The sequence below is a fragment of the Archocentrus centrarchus genome, chromosome 7 (assembly GCF_007364275.1).
Source record: "Archocentrus centrarchus isolate MPI-CPG fArcCen1 chromosome 7, fArcCen1, whole genome shotgun sequence".
NCBI lineage: Eukaryota > Metazoa > Chordata > Actinopteri > Cichliformes > Cichlidae > Archocentrus > Archocentrus centrarchus.
Window position 1 is genome coordinate 19,619,976 of NC_044352.1, and position 22,684 is coordinate 19,642,659.

The following is a 22,684-nucleotide window of genomic DNA, read 5'->3' on the forward strand; positions in this document are numbered from 1 at the left end:
AATCTCGCCATCCCTCCGCACCACACGCTCTGTATTTTGCATAAAATGTGTATCAGTAGGGCAGCGCTCTCTTCGGCACATGCAGCGCGCACATGTAGTGTGGCTTTACTGAACACATACCACGGTCGAATAAGCGCATCAAACTCCCCTCAGCCCCGGATCCCCGCCAATGAAAACGCACAAAAGCGTAAAGGAGAGAGAGGGAGAGGCAGGACTCCGCTACATACAAAGACTGAGCCAAATCCTACACAAACAGCCACAACACAAGTTGGGGAGAACAGAAAGGCGGTCACATTTCCTACTCACCTGCAACGTGATTGATGTGGGTGTTTGTATCAGTGGGTGTGCAGCTTGTGTCATGTCTGACAGTGTGTTCAAGGATATGCTGACTCCACTTTCTTGGAATTCTTGAGAATAGTTTAATCTTCGCTCGTGCAACATCACGCGCGTTTGAGCCGAGGTGCAGTGCTCAGAGCGCAGAAGGTATCCAGGTATCACTGGGGGAGACCAGCCAGACTAATTCACATCTCTCGGAGAAGAGTTGTCGTTTACTGAAATACCTACAGAGTGCAAAAGAAAAACAACTTTACGAGCACTGGACACTTTTCGATCAATGCTTCCCATTGCTGCGCTCTATGGAGCAGGTGTTTTTCGCAAAACTCTTTCTTGACTTTATTGCCCGTCTTCAAAAGACTTTTGCTCCAGCCTAGTGACGAGACAGACGTTCACAGACGTCTGCCATCAAGTTTGATCGGAGATTTAATCATCAACAAGACAGAAATGGATAACAGCCCCGGTGGTGGTAAGATTCTCTTTTAACATTATGTGTAGCGTGCTGCAAACGTTTAGCAATGCTGATTATGACACGAGTTGAATTGAATGACTGATCGATGTTTCATTCATGTAGCTGCCAACGATCAATAGGCCAAAGCAATTTAACTCGGTCTGACCCTACTGTATTATTAAGTGTAAAATAGACCTGATTTTGATTGAAATATAGCAAAGCTCAAACTGATGCATAACAGAAATGCTAGGCTATCTATGATTTATTCCACTAATTTAATAATTGTGTAAACCACTCTTAAAAGTACTTTTTCATTAATACTTGTGAGGCTTTTTTTTTAATCGCATCCACCAACAAGTGCATGAATGATATTTTTTGCAAGTTTTGTATTTTACTCATTATTGAGCTGAATATTTTTTAAGTTTGTGACTAGCCAACATTGCTTTTGCATTAGCCTGCGATTTTATCATCGGGTCCTTTTGGGTTGTTTTTAATATCAAATAAAAAAAAAAAAAAAAGCTGCCAAGACATCGCTGTGCTGCGTTCAAATGTCCAAGCGCAACAGCGCGTGGGACGCAGCTCTGACGGTGAACCGCATATGATGGAAGAGGCTGGCCACTTCCTGTTACTCTCCATGAAAACAAACTCACGTGGAGCTACAGTATCACTGTAATCATAATCTGTCGTGCCAGAATTTTAACTGCAGCACTGTCATATCATAGCTGAAAAACAAACTTCGGTATAAGGGGCGTGTCTGTTTCCATTATCAAAGTCATCACTGGAGTGCCTGCAGTATAAAGGCTGATAATGGCAGGACCTCTATCCGTTAAGTGGTATTAAGCAGCGTTTTTTCGAGATCAGCCAAGGGTGCACATGCTCTCTGCTTCCCTCTCCTAATTGACGGTGAATCATTTACAACAGCCACGGTCACGTTCTCGCACAGGTGATGGGCGCACCCTGTGCCACGCTAATCTGAAACGAAACTCTCTAACTGTGTTATGACTTTGTATTTCACTGATTAAGTGGGCCAGAGTAAATACATGAATAATCATATATTAGCTGTAGTATTACTCGGCCGATAAAAGCAGACTGCAGCGCTGGGTTTGGTGTTTGTCCAAGAGGAGTGAAGCAGGGTGGCGTTTAAAGCTTTATTTAAGCACTTTTTTTATTGTTTTCTTTTTTAATTTATAAAATAAAATGTTTTTAATTACAACCCACATTTTAACCTCCTTTTGTAGTCCATTCTCATCAGTCCAAATGGTGACCACATTAACCTGACCTTTACTAGTTCAATAATGTTATTGGGACATAATCTAATTTAATTTATGAGTTCAGTCATCTAAACAAAACCTATAAACATCTTAATAACCATATGCCCGCAATTACCAAGCCTGTAGAAGAATGAGTTACAGATTGAGTGGGTGAGTTGTTGCATGTGGAGGAGACATTCACCTCGTGAAGAAGGTTAATTTAATGGTTTATTCATACATGAAATATCTTATAACACAAACAGTAGACCCAAATACATCATATGTAGCTTAGTCTGTCTTATCAGCAGGTCTGTTATGTAATTCTAGTAAACACAATGTAGGGGAGTAGGCTACAGTCAGTAGGAACAGTTTACACTGGACCAATTATTAGGAAAATATAAATCAGTAAAAACTAATATTTGGAATTTATAATATACAAATAGTTGAAAATGCATTAGAGAGTATTTGTCAGAATCAGTATTTACGTCAGCTTGTACGACCTTCACCGGTTGAACTAGTGTGTGGAAGCCAGCAAATGTTTATGACACCAACAGCAACAGCTCTGTAGCACTACCGTAGTACAGCTATGCTGTTTGATCACATTTAGCTGTCAAATGATAATCAAATGGTGTAAACAAATATGAAGAAGAAGAACAAGTTTCGTGCCCTTCACTGCTTAACTTCATGGACTTTAGATGCCTCCCTAAAACGTCCTCTGGCACGCCCCCGGTGGAGGTTTTCTGCATTATTTTCAGCATCATTCAAGTATTCAGACTATTTCTAGCCATTGGCTATAAAACATCAGTGCCTTGGTTCTAAGGCTGACTAAATGACACAAACATTCACATAAAAAAAAAGCACTTATGGGTCCCATTTTTCTCAACATTAAAAACGAACCAATACTATACTCATTTGCAAGGTAGTTATCCAAACTACATTATTTTGCAGTATGTGGGAAAAATAGGCCTTATAGGCTACAAGTCATTTCAAACTCAAACAGTACCTTCAAACTAAATATGTGTATCCCAAAATAATACATCTGTGTCCTCAAAAACAGAGGCCCTATGCCAGTAGGCCAGTTTCTTGTAGAACATACGGGGCTATTGACACCACTCAGACTCTGAATGGGAGATGCTGAGTGGTACAACTGATCTGAGTTAAAAGTGAACCAGTCCTCCCCTGGTTATAAATTCAGACGTACTGAGGCGAATGAAAGAAAACGCTTAATCACATTTAATATCCTAGGGTATGACTAATCCAAAATAGATGGATTTTGAATTAAACAGGGTTCCATATTCACGCGAATTTCCCCCCGATACTTTTGTCTGGTCACACACTGACACATAGTTTTCGCCCTACTGTTTTAAACTAGTTGCAGCGCGGGAGGTGCTGCTGGTGTCGCGCGGTCAGACCACCCCGCCGCATAACATGCTGCTCTATTTAATTTGGCTCTTTAATTATAAGCCCCTGGCGGACTGTAGAGAAGCTCTGGCTCCCGGCTGGAGCGCACGCTTCACGTCTTCCCAGTGAAAGCTCCGTCAAAAAGCTCTCCTCACGTGGCTTCCCTTGCAGAGCCGCGTGCGACGCGTGAGATAGCCGAGCCCTCCTCCTGCCGTTGCCCCGCTCTCACGGACGCTTCTGTGTTGATGCCGCCTGCGGTGGTGGTGAGGCAGAGCTTGGTCAGTGGGTCAGCAATTCCATGCATTAACTCTTTTCTCTCTGGTCACGTTTTCCCGCCTCATGCGCCACTTGTTTCAATTGACCCCCCCCCCCCCCCCCCCCCCCCCCCCCCGATTTAAATCAGTGTGAGCTTGCAGTGTTGTAGAAGCCGACTCGATTTTGATTCTGCAACATCTGTCCCCGACTCATCGGTTCAGGGCACTCATGCGCTTAGCGTGCGTTTGGACTGGAACGTGACTGTTAAAACGCAGCATTTCCCCCTCACATCAGCTGCGCCTCGCAAACGCTCCTGAAACATACAGGAGATGAAAGCGATGCTGAGAGGTTGCGTGGCAATGTAACTGATGCTCTAACAAGACGACAGAACACAGAACATTTCAGGATATTAGACGACTAATCATATTCTGGGGCTCTATAAAATAGGCCATAGCCACCCACTGTGATACTCTAATACAGCTCGTCCTCTTAATTGCATGAGCCAGAGCTGCTGTGTGATGTGGCACCAGTTTAGAGAGATGCTAGAGGCACATAGACACAATTCCATCTAGTTCCTGCGATATTGACCTAGTTTCACAAGCCTGAGGTAACGAAGTCTTCTGCAAACACCCAAGTACAAACTGTGTTCTGTAGCACAAACTCTTTTTAATGGCAATAGAGAAGTACATGTTTAAAAAAAAAAAAAACATTTCTCAGGAACTCATCATCTATATTTATAAACTAAAGGGGTTGGGGGGGTGTGGGGATAAACACTATTGTCACTGTGGCTTCTATCTACTTCAACCAGTGAAACTAAGAGATAACGAGGGAAACAGAAGGGAGAGGGACCGCCTGTGGAGTATCCAGTGCTCACGTTTCTCTGCCTGCTTTCTGGTCCCAGGCAGATTAGCGTTTGCACGGGTACACTAAACTTAAGATGAGCAGTGACTGAGTCCTCAATTAATACAGTCTGCAATGACCTAAATTGTAAGTGTCTTGTGCACGTTGTGGCAAGGTGCACGGAAATATGATTTGAACGTGGGAAACTCTATGCAAGACAAAGAAACAAAAATGAAGTTCGGTTCACGTTTGGCGTAACTCTCACCTGAAGGTATTTTATAATGGCATATAGTCTCATAGAACTGCTATTACCTGTCTATCCAAAAAAAAAAAAAAAAAGAACCTGTATGCATTACACATCTTTATTGATCCTCATGGGAAAAGGGGTATTTTCCATAATTTGAAACAAAGATTTCAGTTTAGAAGTTAGAAAGACCAGAATTTAGAACAATAGTGAATGAGAGCAATACTTTAGAGCCTGCGTGGGTACTTCCTGCACTCGAAAGCAAAGTTTTAAACTGATTATTAATTAACTGTTCACAGTACAGTGGCTCTGGCGGGGTCATTCATAAACACAAGGCTATACTGTACATGTGAGTCTTCAGGTGGACATGCAATGTGTTTGGGTGGAGTGGAGGGGAGGGGTTTGGGCATTCACTGTCTGCATGTAAGCTCAAAAGGAGGTGAGGCTCAGGTCTGGTGTGCTGGATCTGTCTATGACTCTGGCATGAGTCAACAAATCCTCCAACACGTGCTGGTGAAGGGATTATCAAAACATTTGAGCTAAACAAATACTGTTTGCAGCAAAAGGCGAGGTCTCCAGGCAGAGTCGGTTAAAGCACTGTGCCACTTTCAGCTGCATGTGCAAGGTTAAAAAAAAAGGTTTTAAATTAGAAAAATATCTTTCAGACTGCTTTGTATACAGAAATTAATATGCATATAACCTAGTTTGTCGTCCTGAATGTCTCTGTGCTGGGCTCTGCTGCATGGTGCTTTGTTACACCAGTCCAAACCACACAATTGAGGGTTTACCTTTTGGGGGGAAAAAAAAAACGTGACTCACATTCTTCTGCTGTCGGCGGAAGAACAACAGTAGCCGAATCTCGGTGCCACCTCACGCTCAGGGGGCGTCCCATTCTGCGTATGTTTATAAACACATATCTGACTTCGAATTGTGTTAGATTTCAACACGAGACTGCGGATTTGGTTCGGGCAGTAACCGTGTCAGGAGTCCATGCATGTGAGGCGGCGGTCAGGTGTCGTGCTGTTGGCTGGCGCTGGGCACGGTGCCAGGGGAGCGAGGCTATTATTGGAGCGGAGGAGGCAGCAGACCCCGCAGACACGTGAGGTCGTGTCTCAGCTCATCCACAGCGCCTGACTAGAAGTGCGAGAGAGGGAGACAGAGAGCGGGGGGGCGAAACTTCAGAAACAACCGCAATTGAATGACATAAAAAGAATCCACCGATTATTTACAGGTGCTTTAATACTGCATGATGCAAGAATTATTTATAAAAAGTAGCGCTTCTAGTGGACGTCTCTGATTCGTTGCTGTGTTACCGGCAGTATTTTTAGCGCCCACTTTATCCGCTTGAGCGCACCATTACGCCTATTACACTCAGCTTGCAGCAATGTCGCTGCAGATTCTCAGAGCTGCTGCCCAGAGATTGTGCAACATTACATCACAGCACATCCACAGCTATAGCGTAGCCCAGCTTAAGGTTTTCTAACGAAATACGAGTACCCAACTTAAATTGAGATAATTTATAATTCATCTAATCCAGCCAATTTAAAGTAGGCTCTATATAAAAATAATGTCGCTTCATGTGAACATCTCCATTCTTTCTCTGCAGGAGGAGTAATCCTGTATGCCGGCTCCTCTGGCAGCGCCAGTCCGAGCCCTGGCAGCCCTTCCAGCGGATACCAAACACAATCACCTTCTTCACACTCCCAGCCCTCATCTCCAGAGGAGGTTACCTTCACAGAGATTGGGGCCTTGAAACAGAGGGCATCTGGGTGCAACACTCCATCCTCCAAACTGGTGTTCCAGTTTCCTGAAGTCTATAGTGGTCCCTCAACACCAGCAGCTACTCCACAGCATTCCTATGCACACCCTATTGCAGGGAAAAGGCCATGCGGGTTCCCAGGAACTTTCACCAGTTAGTCTTCCTAATTGTCAATATGCATAAATATTTATTCCTTCCCCTACGTGCTTTTTGTAGCATAACTCACTGTTCATTTTCATTCCTCAGAGACGGGTGGAATGGTCTTGCTTTGCAAAGTCTGTGGTGACATTGCATCTGGTTTCCACTATGGAGTGCATGCATGTGAGGGATGCAAGGTAAGCCAATAACCCCCCCCCCCCCCCCCCCCCCCCAAAAAAAAAAAAAATCAACCTGTGGAACATTTCTTCTGTGTGTTGATTTTGGTGCCCTGGTTCCACGTGATATATATGAACACGTTTTTGTGTGTGTGTGTCAGGGTTTTTTCCGCCGCAGCATCCAGCAGAACATCAACTACAAGATGTGTGTGAAGAATGAGAACTGTCTGATCATGCGCATGAATCGGAACCGGTGCCAGCACTGCCGTTTCAAGAAATGCCTCTCTGTTGGCATGTCAAGAGATGGTGAGACATCCTGATTTTTTTTTATTTATTTATTTATTTTTAATGAAATTTCTCCTCACACACTTCTGCCAGAATACCACAGTGTTCTGATTAACCAAAGCAGCAGGGAAAAAAGGGCACCCAGAAAGTGGTGCAGTCCCAATATGTAGGTCTGAGTGAAAAATGTAATGCGGAAGACTTTTGAGGTCATCATGCCAGTAGCTCAGTCATTCAGTCTGTAGGAAGACTTGCACCTGTCTTGCCCTCCTACTTTGTCACTGTGCTGCCAGTAAGTACCATCTGGCATTGTATCACTCTTTTAAGTTTCTAAGTGTCTTTCTGCTGCCCTTTGCAGCATCCTCCAACACCTACCTCTATGCTCTTGCTCAGTGCAGCCCCTCCCCCTACATGTACCCACTATGTTCCCTCAGCTCCCTTGCATTTCTCCCTCAGACAGTGATTTATGAGTAGAGGAACCCTGAAGTCCCTAAAGCTATCTATCATCTGGAAAACTGCAGCAAACACAGGAATTATTTTAGGAAATTGGAACGGGGTCAACTTGATTACCTTGTGTATGCCCATAGAACATCTTACTGCAATTAATAAGGGACAGGGCAGCAATTAAGCAAGGGATGCAGAAACCATCGTTGTGACAGAATTTATCAGGCATAATGCTCCTATCATCTAGTTCTGGCTCTGATAGTTAAACAATGATTGATCACCTATCACCACAGATTAAGACACCAGTTGGGCTGACCTAGAAAAACAATACAGAATCAGCCCTATAGTGTGTATAGTGCATCATGACCTACTTGGTGTAGTTTGTCTGTTTTCTTCCTCTCAGTATGGTTTCTGCTTATCTCCACCCTCCAGTACTCTGCATTGCCTAATCTAGTAACGAGGTTAGTGTTATTTCTGCATGTGCCTGACACTTTTGGTGCACAGCAAAAAAAAAAAAAAAAAAAACCAGGGTGGCAAAATGCAGCCAAGTAAGAGAACATTCAGGTTGACCCTCTTAGGGGAGATTTTTGAAAGCGTTAAGTACCACAACCTAGAAACCCCTTTTTGCTCTGTTTCAAGCTGCATTACGAAAACAGGAAAACCGCAGGCAACCGACTGCAGCCCACAATAAATAGTACACCCTGATTTCACACCAGGCAGCTATGATACTCTGGCGCTGCAACATAGGCAAATACTTAAGTCCGTTGGCATGGTGGCACACTTTTCTTCCTGTAATTCTGTAAGGTTACAGGAAGGTTTCTTCAGGTTTCTTCCTCTAACCTTTGTGGTGAGAGGGTGAAACTTCTTTAAGAGTTATTAGCAAATGCAGCTCATTACTCTGCATTCACTTCTTTGTAACCATGATGAAAGCGATTGAGCTCATGTTACATTACTGGCCACTTCCTTATCAAGGGTCTGTGCAAAAAAGTTACTGTGTTTGGTAAATACTGTAAAAACTACTCTAGATCTCTCAGTTTGACACAGCAAACTGTCATTCTGTTTTCCATGGTAAATTGTGAGGGTATGCAATAAAAAGAAAAAAAAAATTAGGTGTGCTCTACTTATAAAAGTCTTTGAAGCTGTACGATTTCTATCTTACTCCACCTTACGCGCACACACACGTGTACACACACACACCACTTGACTTGCAGTAGTTTCCTGGTGACTTGCACTACCCAGAACATCGAACACAATTACCACAGCTTGCCCGGTTTAGACTGTAATCCTACCTTTGAATCAAATCGTCACCTTACACTTCAGTGATTTACATAACGAGGGCTTTCGTCCCCAAAAGGGAGGCAGGTCCTCACAGTGTGACTGTAACAAACAGGAGCAACACACATACATTCTCACGTTATAGCATCACCGCCTGTCATGTCAGTCTTCTTCACGTTCTCACTACTGTCTCAGCTCTTCAAGCCCACCACTCTCATCCTTCTCCTTCTCACGATCTCAGTGCCAGTGACATCATGCTCATGTTGCCCCACTGCCCTACTTACAAATGGAGAGAGGGAGCGGTAGAGGAAGGAGACAGGGGTGGATAGAGGATAGGATGAGGCAGATGGCAGCAGGGGGTCTATAAATAGCCTCTCCAGCTGATGGTTACTGTGAGAAGTGGGGATGGAGGATATGGGTGAAGAAAAGGAAGTTTTCGTCTCCCAACTTGCGTGATTTTCATTGAAATCATTAAAACAGTTTATCTTGCCTATATATATAAGGTTTGATGGATAACAGTTTAAGAATGCTGAGCTTTGAGTTATACATACTTTATGCAGGATACATATCTCTTGATCTATATATATAATCTATTTGTAATTTCTGTCATTGCTGTACTTTACCATTTATTTAAAGAGAAAGAAACAAAAGGAGCAATGAAAAGCCGGGCAAAAAAAAAAACATGTTTACAGGATTGCCTATGTTTTCAACGACAGGAAGCTGATCTCTTCTCTTCTGCTTGTATCGTCCCTAGCGGTGCGTTTTGGGCGTATCCCTAAGAGAGAGAAACAGCGACTTCTGGATGAGATGCAGAGCTACATGAACAGCCTAAATGAGTCGGCCGCCATGGACATGGACTCCTCCTCAGTGAGGGAAAGTCCTACCAGCACAGATGACAGCACCTCAAAAGAGGCCATCGGAACCATTTCCAGAGCCTATCGTGACATCTTTACCAGCAACAGCAGCAACCAGGAGAGAGCATCCAAGGGGGGCAACATCATCTCCAACAATAACACATCTCCCTTTTCTCAGGATGGCAATTTTCCTCAAGTCTCATCTCAGCCCACCTCAGCCCAGAGTTATCAGTCTTGCCCAGTTACCCCTGCCAATCTATGCCCAGTTTCCTCCAATGACAACCAACCTGCATTTAACAATTTGGACAACAATCGCTATTCCTATTTAGTGTCATCAAATCAGAATCAAAACCAGGCAAATACTACAACACCTCAAAGGGGAGGCTCTGCCAATCACGACAGCTTCCACACTGGAGGCAATACCCAAAATCAGCCCTCCTGCCCATGGAAGGTAGCTTCAGGAGCTAAAATTCTGGTAAGTGCAAGAAGCTTGCTAAATTAGGACTCGAGTAGGATATCCTATTTAGCCAGTAATGATTTATGATTTTATGTTTTTTGTCTTTTCAAAGGCTTGTCCTCTCAATGCGTGCCCTGTATCAGGGGCAGAGCGCACAAGTCAGGAAATATGGGAGTCTTTCTCTCAGTGCTTCACCCCTGCTGTCAAGGAGGTTGTAGAGTTTGCTAAAGGCATCCCGGGGTTTCAAGAGCTTAGCCAGCAAGACCAGGTCATGCTGCTAAAATCAGGCACCTTCCAGGTAATGACATACATTTTCAATTTTGCTAGTTATAAATGCATAATATGTAACACCTTCCTTATGTGTCCAAATGTGTTATTGGCTAAAGCATTTGTTTTTGTCCTCTTTTTTCCCATTTCTTGTGTGTTTAGGTTCTGATGGTGCGGTTCTGTACCTTGTTCAATGCTGAGGAGCGTACAGTGACCTTCTTGAATGGCCAAACTTATCCCCTGTCCACTTTGCGGGCGTTGGGCATGAGCTCTCTGCTGGATGCAATGTTTGAATTCAGTGAGAAGTTGGGTTCTCTGGGGCTAGAGCCTGATGAAATGGCCCTCTTCATGGCTGTGGTGCTGGTCTCTGCAGGTTAGAGAGGGATAGTTACAAATGCTGCAAAGCAGTGGCAGTTTGATAATAAATCAATAATGTGCTCACTGTGTCAACCACTCACATGGGTATCCTCTGTGCTCCTCAGACCGTTCTGGCATTTCGGACATGCGGGCCGTGGAGCAGCTACAGGAGGGTCTGATCCGCGCCCTGCGTTCACTGATCACTCGTCGTCGTCCAGACGATACCACCCTCTTCTCCAAGCTGCTCCTGCGCCTGCCAGACCTCCGCACTCTCAACAACCTGCACTCCGACAAACTGTTGGCCTTTCGCATTGACCCTTAAGAAGGCCTCTCTTTTACAGAGTGCACAGGAAAAAACTGTTTTGCACAGAAACACACAGTATATATATATATATATATACATATGCACACACACAGATATTATCTTCCAGGGGCAGGACTTCCTTCAATATTGAGGAACAAGGAATTGTGCAATCTCATGAGTGCTTTTTTTGAAAAGGATAAATGAGGGCTACAGACATATTTTTGGCTCGCTGTTGATCTTGTTAAAAATAAATAAAAATACTTATGTACACTCATAAACCTCAACACCTTTTGAGAGACATTGGTCAGTTACAAAAAAATCATTGTGTAGAATTACTAGTACCATTTTGGAAAAATCATTTGTGCACTTGCTCATTATATCCTGTATACTTAAGAATAAAAGCCAGTTCGCTTCTGTTTATTCCATGAGTCATACAGTATTATCAGATCCTCACTAAGCAGCAGCTAAAAGATGAATATTGTATATGAAAAAGTTTTACTTAGGGGCCACTGGTGATGACTGACCATGTCTCAGTTTGTGTTTAAGAGAAAGGGAATCTGTATATAATATATGACCCAATCTGGCAAAATGAGTTGGAAGTTGCAGGGGCTAATTCTTAGCCAAATAACATATGAATCAGTGCTGTATTGCAGGTCATTACAGGATGTTCTTAGCAACAAGGGAGAGATCGATTACATGTTTTGAGCGCTATTATCGGCTACTAGTGATGTCATCTTAATATTACTTTGCATAAATCTAATATGCAAGTGATACCTGAAATCTTAAGGTAACTGTGTGTCACCATTTTACAAACGTACTACCTGCATCAGTACTGAAATGGGATCCTTATTTTAACCTGTACATGACAGGATACAATCGGTTTCTTTCTAAGTTTTGACTGACCTTCTAGAAAACATTTGGTTCACCTTGAGTTTAAATACGCCAACATCATAAATCAAAAAATGTAATGTCTGTCACTGTATCGTATCACATCTGGACTGATGGAGATGCTCCATGCACATTCGGTTTTGTAGTTCCTGTGTTTATTTTATTTTTTTTGTTTTTGCTGTAAATATTATGTTACCCCAAATGTTGATGTATCAATTAATGAACCGATATGATGGATCAGACATGAGTTTGGTGTAAAGAAGAAGAATGTAATGACCTTCCTGTATTTGGTGGGAATCTGGCTATGCCAAGGGAGCTTTGCTCAGGAGAAAGTGTAGTAGGGATTCTCAGAAGGCTTAGACACTCTTCCTGCTATTAGATGACGTAACAAACCAGCATAATCCCTGAAATCACCAGCACTCACTCCACGTGCACCCTTCCTCTGGCCCCAATGTTTGTCATACAAACACAAGAGATTTTGTTTTTTTTTTGGGGTGGTGGGAGTTGAGAGATCTAATATGATTGGTCCTCTCACTGTTAACTTGTTTGATTATGGCTGATTGAGCACATCTTGTACATTTTGTACATTTTTTTCTTCCTAAATAGAAATGATAAAATGATATAAAGCTGGAATTATGTATTATTCTGCCTCTGCGTCCTTTTTTGTGAACATAAGTGCAAAATGCAGTTAAAAAAAATAGATGTGTTGAGTAATTAACCCTGTAGTTGTGCAACAGACACTGTACATTGGCAGATCTAAGTAAGGCTGGAAGTGCATTGTCATTATGTAACCCAGTTTTATACTTTATGCAGTTATGTGCACGTTAGATTTATTGCTTGCAATCTGCATTAGTGAGCATTAATTGGCCTAATTAATTAGGCTATTATTATGTTATGGTGTACACATCTTTATAGCTTAAAATATATAGAAAATATAAAAACATAGATAGATAGATAGATAGATAGATAGATAGATAGATAGATAGATAGATAGATAGATAGATAGATAGATAGAGCTGCAATACAGGATGTCTAGAAGCACAAAACTTTCGCTCGCTTCTACCCCTAACATGAACATGAAGTAGGGGCGCCACCTTCTGGTAAAATAATGCACACCGGATCCCGGAAGTGGCCGGTGTGCTACCTGGTGCTGACTTCCACGTATCTTTCACTGACATTTAATTACTTCACATGCCACCACCGTTTTACGTCTCAATAATACTATGGGACCGCTGTTAAATGTTACGGTAAGCAATGTCATATAAAATGATAGAGTAGTGGAAACACGTGGGCAATACTGGCGCGAGTGGGAGCTGTTGATATTGGTAGCAGGTTAGCTCATGGGCTAGCCTCAGCTAAATAATAGCGTGCAGGTAGATCTGTTTGCTGGGAATCATAAGCTTCTTTAAGCGAAGTTAACTTTTGCAAAATAGCGTTTTAATCATTGATGTTACGTTGCCATATCTAGGTGGAGCCGCTGTTACTGAGTTGTCAGATTATTATTTTATTAAGATGATTAACTCATGAATGCTGCTCTCTAGTAACGTAAACCCTCGTCTGTCTATACTAATTTGCCCACTTTGTCTCTCCACAGGCGCTGAGAAACAGAAAGAAAAGTGCTGTAAATACACCAAGACCTCAGCTTTGACCTCCAGGGAATGCAGTTCATGACATCATGTTAGTGACAGCGTATCTTGCCATAGTTTTCCTGCTTGTTTTATGTGTTGGTCTCGAGCTCACAGCACGCCGCCTCACACCACCTCAGTCCACCCCTACTGCTGTAGCCAACCCAGCATTCCGTGGCTTCCAGAGAATATTCCTCAGGGCATACCTTTTGGCTTTGTGGGCAGACTGGCTCCAGGGTCCGTATCTCTACAAACTTTACCGCCACTACAGCTTCCTGGAATCCCAAATAGCCATCTTGTATGTATGTGGCCTGGCCTCTTGCGTTCTGTTTGCTCCTTTTGCAGGCTGGCTACCTCAGGCCTTGGGCCGCAGACAGACGTGTTTTCTCTTCTGCCTGTCCTATTCTGCCTGTTGTCTCACCAAGCTTTCCAGAGACTACTTTATTTTGATTGTTGGGCGTATTTTGGGGGGTCTGTCCACATCCCTGCTAGCCACTGCATTTGAAGCCTGGTACGTGCACCGACATGTTGATGTCCATGATTTTCCCAAGGAATGGATCCCCAGCACCTTCACCAAAGCTGCTACCTGGAACCACGGCCTCGCAGTGGGAGCGGGCCTCCTGGCTAACTTGTTGGCTGAGTGGCTCCACCTGGGGCCAGTGGCCCCCTTTCTCCTGGCTGTTCCCTTCCTGGGCTGCTGTGGCTGGGTAGTCCTAACAGACTGGGGCAAGGAAGAGGCTCAAGTGGGTCCTGAAAGGGACAAACAGACTCTGCTCATTGGCACTCCAAATGGAGGTGTGACCCATTTGTCTGCAAAAGCGCGGTTCTCACGCAGCTGTCATGAGGGCCTGCGCTGCCTGCTGTCAGACAAGAGAGTCATGCTCCTGGGTGGAGTTCAGGCTCTGTTTGAAAGTGTCCTCTACATTTTTGTTTTCCTGTGGACCCCAGTACTGGACCCTCATGGGCCTCCTTTAGGAATAGTCTTCTCTTGCCTAATGGCTGCCAGCATGGCTGGGTCTTTGCTGTACCGCCTAGCCACCTCGACTCGATACCGTCTACAGCCTGGTCATGTGCTCTGTCTAGCTGTGCTGATGGCCTTCTTCTCTTTATTTATGCTAACCTTTTCCACTGTTCCAGGACAGCCTAGACCTCATGAATCCTTTCTGGCCTTCCTGCTGCTGGAGCTGGCCTGTGGTCTCTACTTCCCTGCTGTCAGCTTTCTTCAGGGCAGGGTGATCCCAGAGGAGAAGCGGGCTGGTGTGCTGGCCTGGTTCCGGTTGCCTCTGCACCTGCTGGCCTGCTTAGGGCTCCTGGCCCTCCACGGGGAAGTGTCAGGAACAGGTGGTGGGGAGGGTGGTGGGGGCACCAGACACATGTTTGGAGGCTGTGCCGTCATGATGCTGGCAGCTCTGATGGCTGTGGTCAGCCTTTTCACCTTGGGTAGAAATGACACAGACCTGAGACTGGAGGGAAACAGAGGAGAATGGGAAATGTAATGAGTGGATCAGCCACATATCCATCTCTGCTTGTTTGGTTTAAAATGTATTATGTCAGTTTTGTCTGACTCAATGTAGGGACATCAAATTTGTCTGGAGTACTTTTCACTCCACATTTTGCCAAATGCAGAATAGAATAAAGTCGTGGGGTGTTTTTGTAGATTTAACATTTACCATGTTACTTCCTTGTTTAGTGGTTACAGACTTTTGTTCATTTGGGAATATTTGTCAATGAAAATGTTGGAAACTTGGTTGATACCTCCTGTATCATTCCAATAACTATTCCAGATTGTTTCTGCCTATAGGCGTCTGGTGTGATGACAGGTGAAAGTAATGTTAAATCTTGATGTAATGCTTAAAGACAGACTTGAAAATATTTGATTTAAGAGAGTAGTAACAATGCTGGTTTCTACAATATTTCTTCCGCAGTGCATTAGTTCTTGTATGTATGTTGACCGGGATCTGTTTTTATTTTTATTTTTCTTTGAATCAGGCAAGCAGCAGCTTTACTTTAAATGTCCTTCCTGTGTCATCTACAAAATATTTTGTTCTTATGTTCTTAATATGTCTCTGTTCTTTACACTTTTAAATAAAAGTGCAGAAATTGTCTGTGATGTTATTTGTTTTGTATTACAAGCAGTTCTATTTTTTGGCATGTGGTTGTTTTTTATAACATTTATACTGCAGGATCAAGAGCAGCTTCCAAATGATTTAAATCCATTTAATTTGGACCTATTTTGATGTTTTCTAGTAACCACTTTCATTTGATTCTTCTTCTTCATTAAGAAAACCTCCAAGCGTTAGACACAATCATTTTAACTAACCATTAAGGATATTAATGGTTTAGTTTGACATTCATTGTCAACCATTTACTGAAAGTTTGATGTCATTCAAATGCAAGAACAAGAAAGAAAAACAGCTCCTAACTGGCGTTGATTGCTGTTGGAAATCTGGAAATTTCACAGTACCCTGCAAACCCCCTCTCTCCTGGTGCTACTGCAGACCATATTTCCAGATTCGTCTGGACTTCTGTCCAGAGATCGCATCATGCAGAGATCCATACTCCCCATTTTTCCCGGTGCTGTGGTACAGTCCAAGCGTTTCTCTATGGTGGAAGTTCATCTGGATGCTGCTAGAACATCCCTCGGTGGGTGAGGGAGGGGGTATCTGCACGAGTCTGAGCAGCGTTGTTTTTGGATTACATCACTACATCGTCAGAGGCTGGCATTCAGTCTAAAGAGGCAAGAAGAGTACATCAGTCCGAGTCCCTTCTCACAGCTGTCAGTCCTTAGGTAGACTGCAAGAATAAAGGAGACCCCACAGCTCTAGTGCGTGTTTGGAATACACACCAGGACTACCTACTGCTGGGCGACACGCAGGCATCATGACACAGGGCAAGGTATGAGCTTTAATATCGCTACTCAGGATTTGATTAACGTCTTAACAAATAAGAAATGATGTCTACCCTCACTCGTTCAATAACACGCAGTTGATGTGAATGCTTACCTAATCCCTTTACTCTCGTTACCGCCAGGCGCGTAATGGCAATGCGGACCTGTAACCGCAACTGGATCTCGTCATTTTCATTAATCATAGCTTGAGCAGTTATTTGAATGACTGTCATTTTGCGCCCTACGTCGACGCATTTCTGCAGGATTTGACAGCTGGTGCATGGGGTAGCTCATTAGTGGTATCTTAATCTAGTTATACATTTTTTTTTTCTTTTAGTCTGTCATATTTTCTGTGCTGCATAAGTGATACTTTAGTAAATGCGTCACATCACCATGACAACCTTTATTTGTGTAGACCTGGCTACACGGTTGCATCTAGACGGTTACATCAGTCATTGAGGATTCTGGATTATTATTGTTTGTTTGTTTTTAGATAAGCGCTACACACTGGTACAATTTCTATCTCTTATATAGATCCTGACAACTGAATGTTTCATGCATGCAAACCCATCTATCAAGATCCTTTGGTAACCGTTCACATTTACAATCATAAAAACCCATAATATGTTCAAACTTTACATGTCCCATTGAAATTAAGACGAGGCGGTTGAGTACCCGCTGAAGAGTTAATTATTAAAAGCAGATGTTATTTAAGCTGAGGGTTAGATCATCAGTGCTGTGACCGGAGGTTGTTTTTTTTGATTGTCAAGAATAATAGCCATGCATTTTTTTTTAATTAAAATGCCCAGTAGCTCTTCTATTGTACAAATATTCAATGAAATATTTCTATTTCTTGAGTAATTACTCCAAATCTTGAACATTTTGCACAGTTCATCCCCAAATAGTACGACAACTATATGGGGATACAGCCAACTTGCACTCAAGAGTTCAGATTTAATAAGATGGCCAAACATAGAGGATGGTAAAAATAAATAAATGGTTTGCTCTAACTTGAAACTAAACTGCTAAGTTGAAGATAACAAACTGTTCATGTTTTATCCAATCAGCTGACACTTGCAAACAAGACCACCAACGGCTCCTCCAGCGGACAGGCCTTGGTGGCGCCTGCTCCTCCAAGCTATGAGGAAGCTACTGCAGGTATGGCTGCTTTTCATCCCAGTATATCTAATGATAGCATGTCTTTACCTTAAACGGTATTTGCCAGGTGTTGGCTTGGCATGGTGGGATTACATAAGGAAATGCCAGCTGAGAAATGTGTTGTGATGATTGCTTTAGGCGTCAGTGCTCCTTGCTACAATGATGTCGAGATGCTCACAGAATTCAACTGGGATGATCGCAACATCAGGAGGGTCTTCATCAGAAAGGTATCAAAAAGTGTAATCACTAAGTGATTATTGATGATCAGACTGTGATTGTGAATGCAGTGCATCACTGATGATTCTTTTTTTGTTGCTTTTATTTGCTTTGGGGGTTTTTTTGTTTGTTTGTTTTGGTTTTTTTTTTAGGTGTACGCCATTTTGATGATCCAGCTCTTGGTTACTCTTGCGATTGTGGCCCTGTTCACATTCTGGTGAGTGTCTGGAGGCAATTTTTTTTCCAGAGTCCTCTCATGTTGAACAAGCAATTTGTAAAAGACTTGATGGGCAGTGCACTTACTTAAGCCACTCTCTTACAGTGACCCTGTGAAGGACTACATTCAGACCAATCCTGGGTGGTACTGGGCCTCTTAGTAAGTAAAAACATCAGTAAGAAATGTTCACTTATTTTTTTTTTTTGTCATTTCTGTCTAAACACATAACATTCCTGTTGTTTTACAGCGCTGTTTTCTTTGTCACTTATCTGACCTTGTCTTGCTGCTCTGCACCAAGGTGAGACCGAAGTTACCAAAAAGGAAACTGCATATCATATGCAAAGAGTGAAATCACATCAAATATTAAACACTGATCTTTGTTTACACCTATAGGAGACAGTTTCCATGGAATCTGATCCTGCTTGTCATCTTCGTAAGTGCAACATTGATATGTGTTATCTTTATAATAAATATGGCCTTCCTTACACATAGACTGGATTTTTTTTTTCCCATCATAGCAGTGAGATACAATTCACTCCTCTATGCATGTGGACCTTTCATTTAGAAGTTGTTTGCAAGTTAACACTTAAAATCTAACAACAAATGTATAAAGATGTAGTTTTTACAGTTAATGTTATTTGTTATAAAGCATTTACTGACTGTTCTATGTCCTATTACAGACTCTCTCCCTCTCCTACATGACAGGGATGTTGTCCAGGTACATTTTGCGTGCCTTCTTTACAGCATGTCAATGTAAAGTTAGCCTAGATAATGATCCACTCTGTGTCAGTATGTCTTTAGGTCACCCAAACCTGAAAATCAATCCATAAGACAGCTAAAACTCTTCAGTCAGTGAGAGTATGCCGGTGTCCTCTATCCAGTGGTGCCATTTTCATGTTTCTTGTTTTAACAGCTTTTATAACACCAAGTCAGTGGTGATGTGTCTGGGCATCACAGCAGCAGTCTGTCTCCTGGTCACAGTCTTTAGCTTTCAAACTAAGGTGAGAAAAACAAAATGCTTTTCCATCTGTTTTTGTGCAGTTGTGAGTGTAACGTCACTGTGTCGCCTTTTTCCGCTTGTTGACTTAGAGATGTTTGATTTGATGTGCTTTCTCCTTGCAGTTTGACGTGACTTCATACCAAGGTGTGCTTTTTGTCTTCTGCATGGTGATGTTCATCTCTGGCCTGGTGCTGGCTCTCGTCCTCCCATTCCAATACGTAAGCTTGATCAAACTAATCCAATGATCGCATCACTTGTCTGTCACAGCATTAGTTATCTGACTGTACCAGAACAGGCAGGATTTAAGACACCAGGCAATTACCCAACTGGACCCAAAACCTCATTTGAGGGTGTTCTTTTTTTTTTTTTTCTTTTTTTTTTTTAGTTATGTTGTATCTTATAGAACAACAGCATACTGGAGACATAAAAATGTATGGAATTATTTGGTTAACAAAGAAAAATATGTTTTAGATTTTAGAGTCTTTAAAGTAGACACATTTTTCTTTGATAGTTGCTTTGCATACTGTTGGTATCTCTTCACTCCACTTTATGGAGTAGACACCTGGTATTCTCAGCATTTAGCTCTAGAGAGAGAAATGTTAGATTTTTCATTCTTTTTTTAACAACTGCACTTGAAAAAGAGAGCGAGAACGGGGAAGACAAGCGGCAAAGGGCCACGAGTCGGACGAGAACCCGGGGCCGCCTGCACCACAGCCGTGTGGTGTACGTGATCACCATCCTGACGCCAGTTCTTGACCTATTGTTTCTTAAAAACAATGAAGGAGTACATGTTTATTTGAGCTGTTTAATACAATAGTCAGGGCTTTTTGTTGGTTTGCTTTCATTTAAGCCAAGAAATTCCACTAATTAACTTTGTTTAAAAAAATATAATTCTATGTGTTATTTCATAATTATCATGTCTTCAGTGTCATTCTAAAGTGTCTAAAATAGTAAACATGAATAGAGGCCCTCAAATGAGTACATGTTTCCAAACTAATGTAGATTAAACTCTAAGAACACATTTAATAAGAGTATTCCAGCTGATTTCCCAGTGTAAGTATCCTGATCTTAGATGGAGGATCTCTCATGTGGTGATCCATGTACTGGAATCACAACTAATAAATTAATATCTGTCATTTAGGTACCATGGCTGGATGCCACCTATGCTGCCTTGGGAGCCATACTATTTACCATGGTGAGCATGCAGACACAGATGACCTATTACTAATAGCTCATCTGCTATTACTAATATTTAATAGAGCACATGCAGTAGGTACCTACAAACAGAAAAAAAAGTTGTGTTATTTGTTTGTTTGTTTTTTTATTATGTGTTGCAGTTTTTGGCATTTGATACCCAGCTCCTTATGGGGAACAAGCGGTACACCATGAGTCCAGAAGAGTACGTCTTCGCCACGCTCAACATCTACCTGGATATCGTCTATATCTTCTCCTTTTTCCTCCAAATCTTTGGAACAAAGAGAGAGTGATCTGGAGATCTGTCGACAAGAGCTGCACCATCATTAGTCCGATATGAAAAGAGTCTTTTAAGCTGTTGTTGATAGTAGTAATGATGCTCCCAGTTGTAACAGCTTTATTTATTTATTTAGTTTTGCCTTATACTGATGAAGTCATCAATACTTTGTACAGCTATACACCCAATTTGAGGTATGTGAGTATTCACTCACAAACTGTCTATAACCTTTCCCTCATTTCTAGCATGTTTGTGGACCCATGATGCAAACTATGGGTTATTACCCAGAAACACTCAGTGATCAGTGATCATCCACATTTCATGTAGACTTATCAGACTGTGAGTGTTCATACCAAACTGTGTGCATCTCTTATAGCCATGCTTGCATAGGTATAATACATTTCCTGCAAATAACAGATGTTAATGGTCCTTAGGAGATACTGGTTGTACAATATATTATGCATCACCCTTAAAAATGTAAAAAAATAATAATAAAAAAAGAAGGTCTAACTATGCCAAATACAGTCATTCTATCATTGGACTGATGCCGTGGGTTTTGAGTTAGTGACTGAAAGCACAAATGAAACTTTAAAACAGCTTAAAAGAGTTAAATAATTTTCCTGTTTTCAGTCATGTTGTCTTACCACTGTGAATTACAAGGAACCCCGCTCACTACATGGAACAGTTTGAGGGTAGGTGACATGTTTTCTGGATTTTGAATGACAATCTACAAATGTTGTTTATCCAACTTGGGATTTTGCTTTTGATTTCTGCCTTGAGTTGTTGATTCATATTAGCTGTATACGATTTAGTCAGTACGATGTTATACTGTATTCACCTTGTTGCAGTGTTTATTGTATGTCATTGCATTTGAATCTGAAATCTTTTAAACGAAGATTGTTTTGACAATTGTTTTTTTTTCACTACTTAGTTTGAACAATCCTTCATTTTCACCATTATAGCTTTCTGGATCTGTATGTATACTTCTGTAGTTGGTTTGAAGTGGTGAGAAATAGTTAAATACAAACATAACAGTGCCACATGTGCATGGATTTACTCATTTATTTTTGATAAGGCTTGTATTTAGAGAGGGCTTTGAAAGCTATATTTCATAAGATGTGAAGTTTATTTTTTTATGACAGAACAATGTATTACAGAAAGTGTGTGATATCAAATATGTAGCGAGCTTGATGCTTAAAATAAATATATAAGTCTTCTAAAGTGGCCTTGGATAACCTTTATTTGATTCTGTTGATGCAGTTTCATGTTTTAGCAGCACCCTGCATTTCAAGCTAGAATTGATGTTATTGTAATATAGGGTGAATGTGTATGACTGTCACTGTGGTTCTCTCTGATTAAATAAATAGTGCTAAAAGTATCTTTTGTTGTGTTATCTATATCACTTCTTGTTCTTGATTGAACAAAGGGATTCATGGGGTTCTTAGTGTTTGCATAAAATTCTAGGCATCCCCTATACTGGGCCTAAACTGATAGGAGACTTGCAGTTTGGAATCACTTGAGTAGCAAATTTTAAAAGATCAGACACATGTGCTCATAGAGCAATTTATTAGGTACAGGCTAATACACTGTCACAAAGCTCAAACTATCTCAGACTGGTTTGTTGAATTAATTCACTCTGTTCAAATGGGTCTCCATAGTCACCAGATCTCAGTCCAATCGAGCACCTTTGGGAGGTGGTAGAATGGGACAATGTCATTATGGATCTGAAGCAACTGTGTAATGTTATCATGTCAATACGGACCAAAATTTCTGAGGAAAGTTTCCAGCATCTTGTTGAAAAATGAAGGGAGTTCTGAGAGCAAAATGGGGTTCAACTGTGTACTAGCAAAGAGTTGTATGAGAGTATGTGTTGGTAGAAACTTTATCATCTTTATCACTTTTATTGTACAGTCCCCTAGGCCAGCCCCAGATTAGATAATCCACTTTTACAGTTCCCATGTGATATGCTACAGAAACGCTTGGCTTTCAGGGTAATAGCGTTACTATTATGCCCATTATGCAACAAATCTGTTCATTGTAGGTTGGAAAACTTTCAAAAATAGTCCATTGCAGATAATAGAAACAATAAAACTTAAAAAAGAAAACTGTCAAATTGTGGCAGTTAATTTACATTT

The 22,684-nt window shown here is 41.8% G+C and overlaps 4 protein-coding genes and 1 long non-coding RNA gene across 5 annotated transcripts in view; 3 read left to right on the forward strand and 2 right to left on the reverse strand.

The window, feature by feature from the left end:
- rarga (retinoic acid receptor gamma a) overlaps positions 1–329 on the reverse strand; it is a 41,058-nt gene extending 40,729 nt beyond the window's left edge. The window contains exon 1 of the mRNA XM_030732890.1: positions 307–329. The gene's annotated coding sequence lies outside the window, so the exon portion shown is untranslated. The remainder of the gene's footprint in view (positions 1–306) is intronic.
- On the forward strand, positions 144–12,601 carry nr1d4a (nuclear receptor subfamily 1, group D, member 4a). Its single transcript, XM_030732887.1, has 8 exons — positions 144–802; positions 6,381–6,686; positions 6,780–6,868; positions 7,009–7,153; positions 9,603–10,177; positions 10,272–10,457; positions 10,589–10,799; positions 10,909–12,601. Exons 1-8 carry the CDS (start codon positions 781–783, stop codon positions 11,103–11,105), a joined length of 1,731 nt encoding a protein of 576 aa, XP_030588747.1. The 5' UTR covers positions 144–780; the 3' UTR covers positions 11,106–12,601.
- Positions 12,602–13,092: 491 nt separating this feature from the next.
- On the forward strand, positions 13,093–15,663 carry mfsd5 (major facilitator superfamily domain containing 5). Its single transcript, XM_030733390.1, has 2 exons — positions 13,093–13,222; positions 13,570–15,663. Exon 2 carries the CDS (start codon positions 13,651–13,653, stop codon positions 15,094–15,096), a length of 1,446 nt encoding a protein of 481 aa, XP_030589250.1. The 5' UTR covers positions 13,093–13,222; positions 13,570–13,650; the 3' UTR covers positions 15,097–15,663.
- On the reverse strand, positions 14,894–16,864 carry LOC115782892 (uncharacterized). The gene is made up of 3 exons (XR_004020182.1): positions 16,603–16,864; positions 16,065–16,329; positions 14,894–15,063 (listed from the first exon to the last, which is right to left on the reverse strand). It is a non-coding gene; the product is annotated as an uncharacterized LOC115782892 (long non-coding RNA).
- On the forward strand, positions 16,231–21,913 carry LOC115782891 (protein lifeguard 2). Its single transcript, XM_030733391.1, has 12 exons — positions 16,231–16,495; positions 17,555–17,645; positions 17,784–17,872; positions 18,014–18,078; positions 18,184–18,237; positions 18,326–18,376; positions 18,472–18,511; positions 18,759–18,796; positions 18,992–19,079; positions 19,201–19,296; positions 20,220–20,273; positions 20,416–21,913. The coding sequence occupies exons 1-12, from the start codon at positions 16,481–16,483 to the stop codon at positions 20,563–20,565; spliced, it is 831 nt and encodes a 276-aa protein (XP_030589251.1). The 5' UTR covers positions 16,231–16,480; the 3' UTR covers positions 20,566–21,913.
- The last annotated feature ends 771 nt before the right edge of the window (positions 21,914–22,684 follow it).

Bases quoted from the DNA above. Each gene is read 5' to 3' on its own strand.
- nr1d4a (XM_030732887.1), top strand. From the start codon at position 781: ATGGATAACAGCCCCGGTGGTG. The intron at 6,869-7,008 runs GTAAGCCAATAA...TGTGTGTGTCAG, and splicing joins ATGCATGTGAGGGATGCAAG to GGTTTTTTCCGCCGCAGCAT. The intron at 7,154-9,602 runs GTGAGACATCCT...TATCGTCCCTAG, and splicing joins TGTTGGCATGTCAAGAGATG to CGGTGCGTTTTGGGCGTATC.
- mfsd5 (XM_030733390.1), top strand. From the start codon at position 13,651: ATGTTAGTGACAGCGTATCTTGCCATAGTTTTCCTGCTTGTTTTATGT.
- LOC115782891 (XM_030733391.1), top strand. The intron at 17,646-17,783 runs GTATGGCTGCTT...TGATTGCTTTAG, and splicing joins CTATGAGGAAGCTACTGCAG to GCGTCAGTGCTCCTTGCTAC. The intron at 19,080-19,200 runs GTGAGAAAAACA...TTCTCCTTGCAG, and splicing joins TCTTTAGCTTTCAAACTAAG to TTTGACGTGACTTCATACCA.